General features: G+C 36.1%; 1 protein-coding gene and 1 pseudogene across 2 annotated transcripts in view; one reads left to right on the top strand and one right to left on the bottom strand.

Moving 5' to 3' along the window:
• The window catches only part of LOC107692935 (ran-binding protein 10), a 31,959-nt gene extending 29,137 nt beyond the window's left edge, over window positions 1-2,822 (bottom strand). The window contains exon 1 of one of the 2 annotated variants that reach the window (XM_016492142.1): window positions 2,316-2,822. In XM_016492142.1, coding sequence (XP_016347628.1) covers window positions 2,316-2,514 — 199 coding nt within the window. In that variant the 5' untranslated portion in view covers window positions 2,515-2,822. The remainder of the gene's footprint in view (window positions 1-2,315) is intronic. The other variant, XM_016492144.1, reaches the window with a different exon arrangement.
• A 466-nt stretch (window positions 2,823-3,288) lies between these two features.
• Window positions 3,289-13,892, top strand: part of LOC107692930 (translin-associated factor X-interacting protein 1-like) — a 17,115-nt pseudogene continuing 6,511 nt past the window's right edge.

Genomic DNA, 13,892 nt, shown 5'->3' with positions numbered 1-13,892 from the left:
CCGCGGAATTGGGCTGCTTAACACTGTTGCCGCGGGTTGTTTTTCATGTCCGCGGGTTGAAAAACAATAAAAAGTGATATTTAGCCCCTGGAATGCGTATTTTTAACGGGGGAACCCCCTCGAAACGCGATTGGGTGGGTTTTGTTGTGAACAGTGACCAGTATGAGAGAGTGAGAGCGATAACACCAAATTTAACACACCTGCTCCCCATTCACACCTGAGACCTTGCGACACTAATGAGTCACATGACACCGGGGAGAGAAAATGGCTAATTGGGCCCAATTTGGACATTTTCACTTAGGGGTGTACTCACTTTTGTGGTCAGCGGTTTAGACATTAATGGCTGTGTGTTGAGTTATTTTGAGGGGACAGCAAATTGACACTGTTATACAAGCTGTACACTCACTACTTTACATTGTAGCAAAGTGTCATTTCTTCAGTGTTGTCACATGAAAAGATATAATAAAATATTTACAAAAATGTGAGGGGTGTACTCACTTCTGTGAGATAGTGTAGGTGCTACAACAAAAGAGCTAATTGTTATGACATGGAATAACACTAGTTTAAAGGTGCTGTATGTAAGTTTTTGACTCTACTAAAGCATAAAAATACCATAATATGTTTGCAGATATTTAAAAAAACATGCTAAGTTAACATATTTGTTTATCTGAAAAACAATGCTACAGTCAGTTATTCTCCTTTGAAAATGTGCGTTCCGGGCCGGAATGTCGGTCTCTGTTTTGGTTTGTGAAACCCGCCCACTGCCAGTTTACCCAATTGTATTTCGGCACCCCGGGTTGCCAGTTGGCGGGAAACACAGCGTATTTCATTTCAGTCATGGAAGCTGGCAAACGAAAGTGTTGGTGTCGTCAATCTGGCAACCTGCGTGTGCGTCAAGTCTGAGGAGGAGGGACCGGGTGAAAAAAATCCTCTCCAATATTTTGAATTTGGACTGCAATACCTAGTTCAACCTAGTTCAAGGTCAATCCTACATAAAGCACCTTTAAAGGGGTCATATGACGTTGCTAAAAAGAACATTATTTTGTGTATTTGGTGTAATGCAATGTGTTTATGCGGTTTAAGGTTCAAAAAACACATTATTTTCCATATAATGTACATTATTTTTTCTCCTTTATCAAGTAACAGTACTTGACGAATTTTTACTAGTAAACTGGAATAGACGCCAGAAACAATTACAATACATACAGTACTAGACAGGAATAAATATTTGATATGTCCACCAGATTTTCATAGAATTCAAAATGGCAAAAATGTATAATTTTTTACCAAGAACAATGGAAGTTATTTGGCACTACTGGGACAGTAACTAGTGGCAAAATAATAAGTACTTGTAAATAATATATAAGTTCTAGGGACTAATTAAACAGATACTACTGGAATGACGACTGCATGTCTACTGAAATTGAAAAGACAGCAGTCACTGTTGGGTTACTCAGTAGTGATCAAAAATTAAGTGCTAGCAAGATTAAAAACAGATACCAGTTAATCTGAAATAATCTTTTTAAAACATACCCACTAAAAGCTTATATATTGTGCTTAGTGGTAGTTCGTAAAATAGACTGCTTTATTATGTATTCTCTAGAAGCATGTACACACTTGTTAAACAAAAAGAGTAGTACATCTGCACTGGGTAAATTCACAGACCCCCTGGGGCGACTGGGTCATTCGAAACGCCACAACTGTTTAAACAGCTAGTGTTGTGGAATTCGAATTCATTATTATGGCGATGAATTCAGCGCTTCGAAAGATTCGCTCGGATTCGAATCATTCGTCAACACAAATGCGCACCAAAAACCATTTTCAGTGATTTGTTTCGTTGTGATGCGGCGTGCGTCCTTATATAAATCACCCGATAACTGATACACAAATACACGTATGCAGTGCGGAGGAAATTAACAAGCATTTGCAATTCAGCTGCCCTTATTGCCCTGCCGTGGCTAGCTAGCACCAACCTCGACTAATTCACCGAAAGGGAGTTCCAAAACAAGCTCGGCAAATCAATAACACTTGATGTTTATTACATGGTAATAGGTAAAAGGTAGGTGTCCAAAAGCTAGACACTCCAGCCGTGCTTATGCCCCAAGCTACTCTCGCTAGCCGAATTCTGACATGATGGTTTGCTAAATGTCAACCCATTTGGACATTCCTCTTTCCTTCTATGTAACAAAGCAAAGGGGACGGAAAAAAGCAGCTCAAACTAGATCGGGGAGATTGCATATATTCGAGTGCAGCGAACCAGCCGTGATTGTCAAGGCCTACGGGTTGACAGTTCAGCGTGTGTCACATCTGTATACCTTTGTAATGCACCCGCAGATTATTCTGTGAGAGCCCGATGTAGCTGTACTTATCCTTGGGGCTCCAAGATCGGGGTAAGGGGGTCTCTTCCTCATTCACGGCCGGGTACAGCCGCTTCAAACGCTCGTTTAGTTCATGCTCTTGATAACTAAAAGCAGGATCTCCTGTTAGCAGGCTCCCCGCTCCAAGCTCTGCCATTTTTGCTTATGTTTTTGTATTCCTCCTAGTAATCCTACCCCTGTTGTGCCAATCCGCTAAAAAGCAGAGAGCGCTAGACTAAGGAGAGAAACAGCAGCGGTGAGATATCCCCGGATAACAGCCGCTCTACAGTGGCGTGTGGGTACTGTAGTTGAACACAAAGCCCTGCGCAGTGCACACTGCTGACATGAGGGAAGTGCCATCAACTACATGACCCATACCGAATTCATTCGCGGCTGTAAAACGCAGTCTAGGATTTGTAGTTTTTAACACAACTCCTAATTCTATCGCTTGAGCATGTATTTACTTGATGTAGGCCAAAAGCAAACCGTGTTTGTTGCATCTCGAATCAGCGACTGTCATTTATTCAAACGTGTGATGATGAAAATCAATTTCACTAACTTACGTGTTTGCATATAATTCAGCCTCTATCAGCTTTTTTATGTAACAGACTTCATGTAACTTAATCCTTATCCTAAACTGTTGGTCTGTGAAGCAGTTGTTTACTTTATTAACTGCATTTAAACAGTACTGTTCGTTTTCCGTGTTAAACTATTATAATAAAGTATTAATACATTAAACGCTGTTGTGGTTTGTCTTTTCATAAATATATGAATTTTACGTTTTTACTGCTAATTTAAGTTTACTGTTAAAAACAAGTGCATTATATTCAAAAATCAACGTCACATTTAACTCTAACAAGACATTTTTTTCAACACTCTTCAGCAGTGTTGGGGGTAACTCATTACAAGTAACACGAGTTACGTAATCTGGATGGACAAGAGGGGACAGCTTGTCCTGGAGATGCAAATGAATGTTGACCTGGTCAATCAAGAACCAAGATTCAGTCACATGGGTTTGACTAATTTAAACAGTTGACGGATGATTTCAAAAACAAAAAGGTCCACAAGACACATTCCCTCATCAACAGCATTTGTGGTTTGTTGTCGATTATAACTGAGGTATTTTATAAAGCTGCGATTTCATTTAAACTTGTATGATGTGATTTACACAAAAACATTTTAAACTAAGCATAAAGGTCCAATCCTAAACTTCACTGTCAGTGGGGTGTAAGCAGATGCATATGAAATGTAAAATAGTTACAAATTGGCATGGGATTGTGTCACCATTTATGACAGAAACAACCTGATCTTACAAAAAATGTATGATCTTTTAGGGAATAAAATGCATTAAGAACCACCTCTAAACCTAACCGTCAGTAAAGCACAAGCAGATAGTGTTAAAACGTACAAATAAGGTTGTAGGAATTAGAAACCAATTCCTCAAAGTGTAAAATACTTCAGAATTTTGATATTGTGTTGTCAATTATGACAGAAACAATCTAATCTCATGAGAAAAGTATTTTACAAGGTGTAATTTCATACAATTTTACAATTTCATACAATATTTGTACCATTTTTAGAAAGAAAAAAAAAGTATGTATGAAGGTTGTCAGTTATGACAAAAACTTAAGTATTATGTGAGCTGGTGATTAATTCCTACAGTGTAATTCGTAAAAAAAAAAAAAACACAGTTTTAGTAAGCAAAAAGTAAGCGGTCCAACCCTAAACATAACCATCGTGAACAGATTGAGATCATACGAATTAGCCAGAAATTCAGCAAAACATAGAATAGTTATGAATTGCCATGGGAATGTGTCATCACTTATTATTATGGAAACAACCCAATCTAATGACAAAACGTGCAAGGTGGCAATTTTTTACAAAGTGATTCACAAAAAAACAATTTTTTTTTTAGAGAAAAAAATGTATGGATGAAGGTTATCAGTTATGACAGAAACAATGTGATCTCATGAGAAAACATGAGTAATTTACAAGGTGGTGATTTCAGATAAATTCGTATGATGTGATTTATGAAAATGTATATATATATATATATATATATATACTTATTTTTTTTCCCCCAACACTAGTAATATATTCAACACTATTATATAAAATATTTTTTCTGCTTTTTCCCTTCATTATGTAGGTTTTCCAGGAGGTGTTTGGCTATTTAATCGAAGAATTTAAAACCTATAAGCCTATTTTGTCTGCCATCAAAAATGAGTATGACATCACATTAGGTATGTACAATCTTTTTAGTTATTTGTGGGAGAGGAAATATTTGTGCTAGTAGGCTACCACCATTTCTATTATTATAATTTTTTTTTGTTACTAATTGTATCAGTATTGTATTAAACAAAAGGCATGTTAATGCAAAACATCTAAAATTGATGCTGATCACTTTCAAAACATAAACTGTAGCAAAGGCAATATATAGAAATCCAAGACGTGTAATATAAAGTAAAATTAAATGCTAATGGACCTCAATTGGTCAATAGTAAGTAAGTAGGGATGTAACGATTAACCGCGAGCCGGTTGAAAATCGATTCAAATATGTGACGATTCAAATCGGTTGAGATGCTAAACAAATCGCGATTCAATTAGGGGTAGGAGTTTATATGAATGTATGTCTGAGGGGAACTTACTGTCTTTAGAAAAGTGTAGATGGTATTTTTTCTTTTCATCTTGCCTCTGTATAAAGCATAAGTGCAGCGCTGCTTTGTTTACAGCGGAAACCAAGGAATTGCTTTAAGCGCCACCTGCTGGCAGAGAGTGAATCTGCGTCTCATTCAGCTCGTCTGCTGTTTCTGTTTCATGCAGATATTTTTTATGTATAGTTTCACAAAACTGAAGTCAAACCATCCTGTTTTTGCTTCAAATTTCGAAATTATGCAATCTAACTTAGATTAAAAAGTGCTAATGTTGCATGTATGCAGCATCTTTGTTTGGATCTCAATTTAGTTTTGTTATTTACATTTACATTATATTTAAATTTTCTCATTTAGCAGACGCTTTTATCCAAAGCGACTTACAAATGAGGACAATAGAAGCAATCAAAACCAACAAAAGAGCAATGATATGCAAGTGCTATATTAGTATATTATTATAGTGTTATATTTCAATTTCACAAAGAAATGTGCAGCATTTTGTCCAAGCAATAATAAAAGGACACATTTAATTTATAATTTGTCTTAAATCTCATTTTGTAAAAATAATAATAATCGCGAATCGAATCGAATCGAATCGTGAGTTGAGTGAATCGTTACATCCCTAATAGTAAGTCATAAGAAAAATAATAGATGAGATGACACTAATCAAAGTGTTAATGTCTCTCCCAGCGCATCTTCGTGAACAGATCAGGGATCTGCTATCACTGCGGGGGAAGCTGGTGCTTGTGTCGGAACAGTGTGAAAAGAAGATTCTTGATCAGAGAGTACAGGAAAGAGATGAGATCCGAGCTCTGAAGCAAGAGTGTCAGCGTCTGCAGCGTGTCATTGAGAGTATGAGAGGACAACAGACTGCTCTGCAGATTCAGGTGGAGCTAATTTATTATGTTTGTCCTTTTGTAGAGATCTGGTCACCTTGGATTATTCACTATTCTGAGTGGTTAAAGGATGTTTTGTCAGTATTTGACAAATGTACTGAATATCGGTTAACGACAGTCATGACCTCTCAATAGGCTACAATAGGGTAAAGCTTATTTTATGGAATCATATGATCCCATTCTCTATGAGAAACTGATCATATAACGTTGTGGTTTCTCTTAGCATATTATGTGTATCTTATTAACATTTGAACACAGTTTGAAATTAATTGAAATGTTTACAGCAGATGCTTGTCAGGGCCAAACGATGGGTCATTGATTTACATCTCAAGTGGTGCAGGTCATTCACATACACATTTTATAGAGGAGGAGTGAAACTAGAAAGAAAATTAGTTCAAATTAACTGATTCCTAGTGTTAAATTAGATTTTATTTTTATACTTTAATTTTCTGTTTTATTTTTAGTTAGGTTGTTAGTAATTTTGTTATGTGCTTTGTAATTTAAATTAGTTGATCTAGTTTTAGTGTTTTTTTTATCTTAAATGTATTTTTATTTTATACTTAAACTTAAGTTAATGTTTTTTATCCAATAAATAATTTTTTTATTATTTTTTCCTTTATTTAAGCTTTAATTCAATTGCTGAAAACAATTGTTAATATTTAAAATTTAGTTGTAGTTAACAATAACAACACTGCTGCTTCCATAAAGCATATATGACAATAGTATATGTGTATCTCTCCCATAGGTTGATCATCTAAAAGAGGATCTGGCCACCCAATATCAGCTATACAGAGATGAACGTGATGCAAGAAAACTGCTCATCACCAGAATCAGCACAATGCAGTCTACCCAAGATACTGAACATGATGATAATAATGAAGGTTATAAATGAAGGTTACACTAATGACACTTAGTAGTAGAGTCTGAAAAATTAAACAAACCTGGTTTAAAAAAGTTTTACTACTGGAATTTAGTGTATGAGAATAAGGATCCAGTGGTAGGGTGACCACCTGTCCTGCATTTTGCGGGACAGTCTTGAAATTGAGAGGTTTGTCCCTTTTCCTGCAAGACGTAAACAGTGTCCCACATTTCAATTATGTGTGTATTATTATTTTTTTCTTCCCTGAAATTACAAAAAAAATGTGATTGCCATTTAAAAATCCATTTGTGCAGCCGTCATGTTCTAGCTAGAGTGGGGAAACAACAACCAAAGCATTCATAGAGAGGTTTTTTTTCCTGCTGATGATGACTGGATGGAGCAAAGGGATCAGTGTGGACCTCATCAAAAATCGTTAAATACATCCAGGCAGGATTTTTTCTAGACACATGCTAGATAAGAACATCCTGATCAAACCTGCCAGACCCAACAAAAAATACAAGTTCAAGATGCACTGAATCTGGTAAAACACATGTAATGTTCGCATAGTCTAATTAAAAAAACATAATCTAGTCGCCACGCCACTTAAGGAAATTTATTTTAGTCTGTTATTAATTTCATTATATTTAGTAGACTGAATATAGCCTATAGCCTTTCACTTAAACCTGGGCAAACTGTCACAGAGTCGGTCACCATTAACAAAGCTTATTGATGATATAAAGCATGTTATCATCCAATCAACATTAATATTTACATTTACTCACACTCGTGTCCTGCATTTTCCCGCTACATCACATCTACTCTCCTGCAACTGGGCGATAACTGACTGGTCACCCTAGCCAGTGGAGGAAGCGTAGTAGAGGTGTGATGTCACATTATTTGAAGATGATGAATATAAGCGGGGCTGGAGCTTTTGAGTCTGATTGCCAGGAATGAGTTGCAGTAGTCAGGAGGTTGAGTAGTGAGGAGGTGGTTTGACAGAAACTTTGCTTGTTCCTCTCAGAGGATGAACCTGTGGTGGTGAAAATGGCTTTGCAGGTGTGTAGAGAGGATCTTACCAAAAGTCCAAGTGGAGCTTAACCGCCTGCAAGCAAGAATACAGTGATGTGGTCCCACGAAGAGACTGGGATAACCTGAATCATATGCATGAGGAGACTTTAATGAAGGTATGGAGCAGAAATATATATATATATACAGTATATATATTTACACATTTACATTTACATATATATATATATATATATATATATATATATACATTTACGTACAAAATAATCAATTAACCAATATACCTTACAAAATGTTTTGTACTTATGTATGGTAGAATTAAGTATTTCATCTATTATATTATTATGTTAATTTTTATGTTTTTATTTATCTACACTACAATTTGAAACTTTGGGGTCAGTGCATTTTGTAATGAATAATATTATTCAGCAAGAATGCATTAAATTATTCAAACACCCAAAAGAATGACTCTTAAACATCAATTCTAGATGTAGCGTGAAAATAACACAATAATCTATTTGATATGTATTTGATAATAATATTTAATGTGATTTGTTTCCTTGTTTTAGCTGGAAACCTTACAGGCAGACTTTGACCAGTTAAAGTCCGAGTATGACACACTGCTTGAGGTTCATCGTCAGGTACTTGTGCAGAGAAACAGACTTCAAAGAGGTCTATAATGATAAATAAATAATCATAAACTCATCCGATTACTAAACATTATTCTAATCAACAGTCAACACCTGCTGTGTTACACTCCAATCAGTCTGTGCTGCAACATGGCTCAGATAACAAACACATTGTTACAACTCCCAGACCAAACTGGGAACAATGTTCAGGTAACAGTATCTGAATTTTCCAGTCGTAACCTGTCATATCTGTTCTTTATATAGTGCAGTTAAGCTTATGTTTGAGACAATCTTATGTGTTGTAGACATACTAGGAGGCAGTGAGCGATGTAAAGAGCTCTTTGGAGGTCAATCCAGCCAAAAGAGGCTGGAGATTTTGCTGCAGCAGATGAATGGCCAAAATGAGTTCTTCACTGGTCTCGTAAGTGTCCTTAACGTCAGAAATAGCAATAGAGCACTGCAGTGATGACGATTTTTGTAGGCCAACATGGAAGTTAGCATTACCCTGGTTCTCTCGATAAAAACCTAAAATCCAATAGGGTTTTTCCATTGGCTTTTGGATTATAGCAGAAAATAATCTCTTTGACAAAACAAGTTTATTATTTTTATCTATTTAGCCTAAATATAAAAATAAAAATAAGAAATAATAAAAAGAAATTAGGAAGCTAAACATAGGCTATAAATGAACTACACCAGCTTTGCTAGGCTGACGTAAAGTTGTTTTCACAGGGCACATCCAGTGACGTCCCCATTTATCTACAGTATGAGGGGAAACTTAAGAATATTAAGCTCAAGAAAGCAGATATAGTCAGAGTTATAAAAGATATCTGGAGGGAAAAAACTGCAGAGAATGAAAAGGTATGTATGTATGGCATACCAATATCCAGACCTGCCAACCTGTACGCATTTTGATAAGCCATATGATAATGCCATATCATATGATAAGCCATGTTTTTCTACAGTGTATAGAAGTGTACTGGAGTTTTTTTTTTAATAGCATTTTATTTTGCAAAAAAAACAAACTCATGTGCCAAGCTATTGGAACCGCTCCCGCCCCTCCCCCCAAACCCTATGTCACATCCCGACACACTGATGGTACTCAAAAAAATGTCCAAGGTTGACAGGTCTGCTGCCTTGATTTGTTTAAACAGTCACTAGCTATGAGTATTTAAAGCTGTATTTCTCCACACATTTTTCTTCTATGAAGAATGATGACTCCAGAGATCTGCAGATGTTTCTTCACAGCTATCTTGTGGAACATTATAAGGATAAGGCAGGAGAGTGGGCTTACAGCTTGATGGAAAGCATCCAAAACAGTCTTGAAGATGATCTCATTTGCCTTTTTAATGACATCTTGACTGGGAAGGTTTGTGCTTAATCTAAATAATCATTTGTGGTAAATGTCCATAGCACTGATGAATAATTAAGTCCAATGAAAGCAGGTTTTTCAGCTGCTGTACATAATATGTGCCCCCCCCAAAATATCTAAATGTTTATTGGGATATATCCCAATATGTATACAGTATATATATATATATATACTGTACTGACTGAAATTTTGTGGCAGGTTGATGAGAGTATCTACCATGGACAGATTCAGCTGCTGTCTCACTTGCTCAAGGTTTTAATTCAAAGTGACAACACAATGCGGATCACTAACTGTCTTAGAATTTAGGTGAGCAAAAACTCATAATTCCTCAGTTGAAAACTTATGATTGTCGTGTGATTATTATTATGTTATGTGTGCTATTTTCAGTGAGGCATTGAAGAAGGCTTTCCCTCTGAAGTCAGATCAGGACATAGAGGAGCTGTTGGCGGTGGCTCAGACAGAGCTGAGGAGTAATGGAGTGTGCATTGCTTATCAGACACTTTATACAGAGGTCAGTTTGATATTTTTGCTTAAGAACATAATTTATAGTGAATATAGTGACTACCATTCAAATGTTTGGGGATGGTATTTAAAAAAAAAAAATTTGTGCTCAGCATGACTGCATTTATTTGCTCAAAAATACAGTAAAAAATAATATTGTGAAATATTATTACAATTTAAAAATAACGTTTTAAAAATGTAATTTATTCCTGTGATGGCAAAGCTGAATTTTCAGTAGCCATTACACCAGTCTATCACATGATCCTTTAGGAATCATTCTAATAGGCTGATTTGGTGCTTAAGAGTAATTTCTTATTATTATAAGTGTTGAAAACAGTTGTGCTGCTTAATATTTTTTAGAACATTTTTTTCCAGGATTTTTTGACAAATAGGAAGTTCAAAAGAACAGTGTTTATTTGTATTAAGAATATTTTGTAAAATTCTAAATGTCTTTATTGTCACGCTTGATCAATTTAATGCATCCTTGCTAAATTAAAGTATTAATTTCTTTCCAAAAAAATCTTACTGACTACAAAGTTTTGAATGGTACTGTATATATAAATATATTAAAACAACATAATGTTTTGTGTACATGTTGTTCTCACTCCAGGACACAGATGGAAGACACAAAGATTTCCTGAGTCTAGTTAAAAAACAAGCTACTTCTGAGAGACTGCAGTACATCAGCGAGCTGAGAGTGCAGCTGGAAGGCAAAGGGTGAAAGAAAGATCATCATCCATCAAACTGTTTACAACATTAGAATAAGTTATTAGAGATCTCAGTGTAAAAGCCACATTTAACTAATCCTGTTTGTTTCGATAATTGTCATAGTTTTGTCCTGTTTTGTATATCATCAATGTAGGGAAATAGATGCAGAGCACCTCAGGGCTGCCTTCAAGACTATCGCAGGGTTCCCACGCTTCTTGAAAGTACTTGAAAGTACTTGAATTTCAGACATATGGATTCAAGGCCTGGAAAGTACTTGAAAACAAACATAGGTCCTTGAAAGTGCTTGAATTAAATTTGAAATACATTTTCAAATACATCTATTTCAAAAATTGTCCTGTATGTTCTGTCAAAGAACGAAACGGCACTAATGATTGGGGGTGGAGATGGGGTAACGCGGAAAAAAACTTAGCGTGTGTGTTGATGCGCAGCCTAGAGCCCTGAGCGGGACAGTTTTCTTAAGCCAGATCCCGCTGAATTTCTGACCATTACCGCCTGCTCCCACAACGTGCGTGTGCCGCTCCAGCAAACATTCTAATATTGTATATACAGGGATTGAAGTTTTCCGTCGCTACGACGGATTTCCGTCAATTGGAAAACCTATATGTTCTGTCAAAGAACGAAACGGCACTAATGATTGGGGGTGGAGATGGGGTAACGCGGAAAAAAACTTAGCGTGTGTGTTGATGCGCAGCCTAGAGCCCTGAGCGGGACAGTTTTCTTAAGCCAGATCCCGCTGAATTTCTGACCATTACCGCCTGCTCCCACAACGTGCGTGTGCCGCTCCAGCAAACATTCTAATATTGTATATACAGGGATTGAAGTTTTCCGTCGCTACGACGGATTTCCGTCAATTGGAAAAAATGAGGGGAGAAGAAACGCGTGGTGCATTGTTGTTGTACCAAAATTCATCCCCGCCATGGCTGCAGCTTCTCACTGACAACATAACGCCGCTCGCATAATTCACAGTCGGGTTATTAGCAGAGAACACAGAGCAGGACTTGAATTTCGGCGCGGGATTGCGGGTATTAATAATAATTCTACTCATTCCCGCAGGTTCCGCGCTTATAACGCGATGACAGATGACGGAACGTATCATTTGCACGTGCTTTCGAGTCCTGAGAACTCTCATTTTCTGTGCGCCCTCAGATCGCGATAAGGAGAGTGACAGCTTTTAATAATTATTAAAGGAGTTTGCCAATGTATTGGTTTAATACAACAGTTCAATAAACAAGTACTGCCTGATTTTGCTCTTTTCATCAACGAAAATAGTTCCAAATAAAGTAACAGCTCAGCCGCTGCGCATCTCTAAAAGCAAACACAGTGGTGTTTAATTCATTCAATGAAAGTGCGTTTTTGAACGAATCTAGTGAGTCAGTGAATCATGATTACCCATTCACAAAGACTTGTTTCATTCCTGAATGAATCAGCTGTTCAAACGAATCAATTGAATGAATGATTCAGTGATAAAAATCAGTGACTTGCCGCCACCTGCTGGCGGTTTCAGTTTCATTTTTAGACATAATTTCAGTTATTTAAATCATCTAATATTTCTGTATTCCAAATTTTATATTTAAAACATTAATCTCAACATGAAATTATGAATTTAATTGCACTCATGCCACCTCTGAGAATCATTAAACATCTGAAAATTTACCTACAAGCCACTTTTGTGTTCTTCTGTGCACCCTCTGTAGTAGAAATTAATTTTGTATTAATACTAATTTCATATGATTGCTAACTTATTTATCTTATTCTACTTCTTATTATATTTTATTAAATAGAACTTTTAAAAAGCTTATAAACGTACATTTTTGAATTTGCCATTACAAAGGTAAAAAAAAAACGCCCCGGTAAATCACTTTAAGGAGTCAAATATCACCTCGTATTAGGATGGCTAATTTTTGATCAGAATTTTTGATTATTGGTCAGAAGGTGCTCCTAAATTATTTAAATTAGGAGGACTAGCGCTCCTAAAAAGAAAAGTAAGCATAGAGCCATGTGTATCAGTATATTAGATCCGTGCATGAGGTCTTAAACAGACAGCAGCCTAAATAAACATCCAGTGTTATTTTACAGTTGAATAGATTATAGTTAGACCTAACTGAAAACATTTCTTGTTATTGTTTTTGTTTGTGCTATTGATTGTCATTAATTTATTTGTTCTTATTTTATTATTTACTATTTACTTGTCTTTTTTAGTTAAAATAAATTCAATTCTGAGTGCAAATGATTCTTTGGTGGGGAGGGGGCGTGGTCTATGGGAAATAGTCCTGCCACCACAGCTAGAAAAAATCCTAGGAAACACAAGCATACATTTAATAAAATTAGAAAAATGCATTTACAAAGGTAAAAAGAAAATGCCCCTGAAATCACTCGTCAGCTCGTATTAGGAAGGCTCATTATTAATCAGAATGTTTTATTATTGATTAGAAGGTGCTCCTACATTTTTTTAATTAGGAGGACAAGCGCTCCTAATTGCAAGAAGAAAAACACTGCTCTTAAACTGTGTGTGTGATAGGTATGGCTGTGGAATGGGGTTTGGCCGAGGAAAGATTTTCAGTCAAAATATTTTTTTTTTCTTTAACCCCATAATTTTCGCACATCAGGGAGCCGCTATCAATATGCGGGGTACTGAAATCGCATTTGAATTAGCGCTCTGTTCGCTTTTGATTTTGCGATCACGCGCACTCTGTGTAAAGGGAGCACATCTTATCAACATGGCTAATAATTATGCACGCACTGTATTCTGATCATATTTTTTCCAAGCACATTTTACCAATTCCAAACCACATCAATCTAAATAACTACTATTATTTTTGTATTTAATCATTTAGAAGTGATATATAATTGTCCATGAAGGCTGGAAATGAAAAAC

This window comes from Sinocyclocheilus anshuiensis, unplaced genomic scaffold (assembly GCF_001515605.1).
Source record: "Sinocyclocheilus anshuiensis isolate Anshui unplaced genomic scaffold, SAMN03320099.WGS_v1.1 scaffold1384, whole genome shotgun sequence".
Lineage (NCBI taxonomy): Eukaryota > Metazoa > Chordata > Actinopteri > Cypriniformes > Cyprinidae > Sinocyclocheilus > Sinocyclocheilus anshuiensis.
This window is presented reverse-complemented; position numbering and strand designations above follow the sequence as displayed.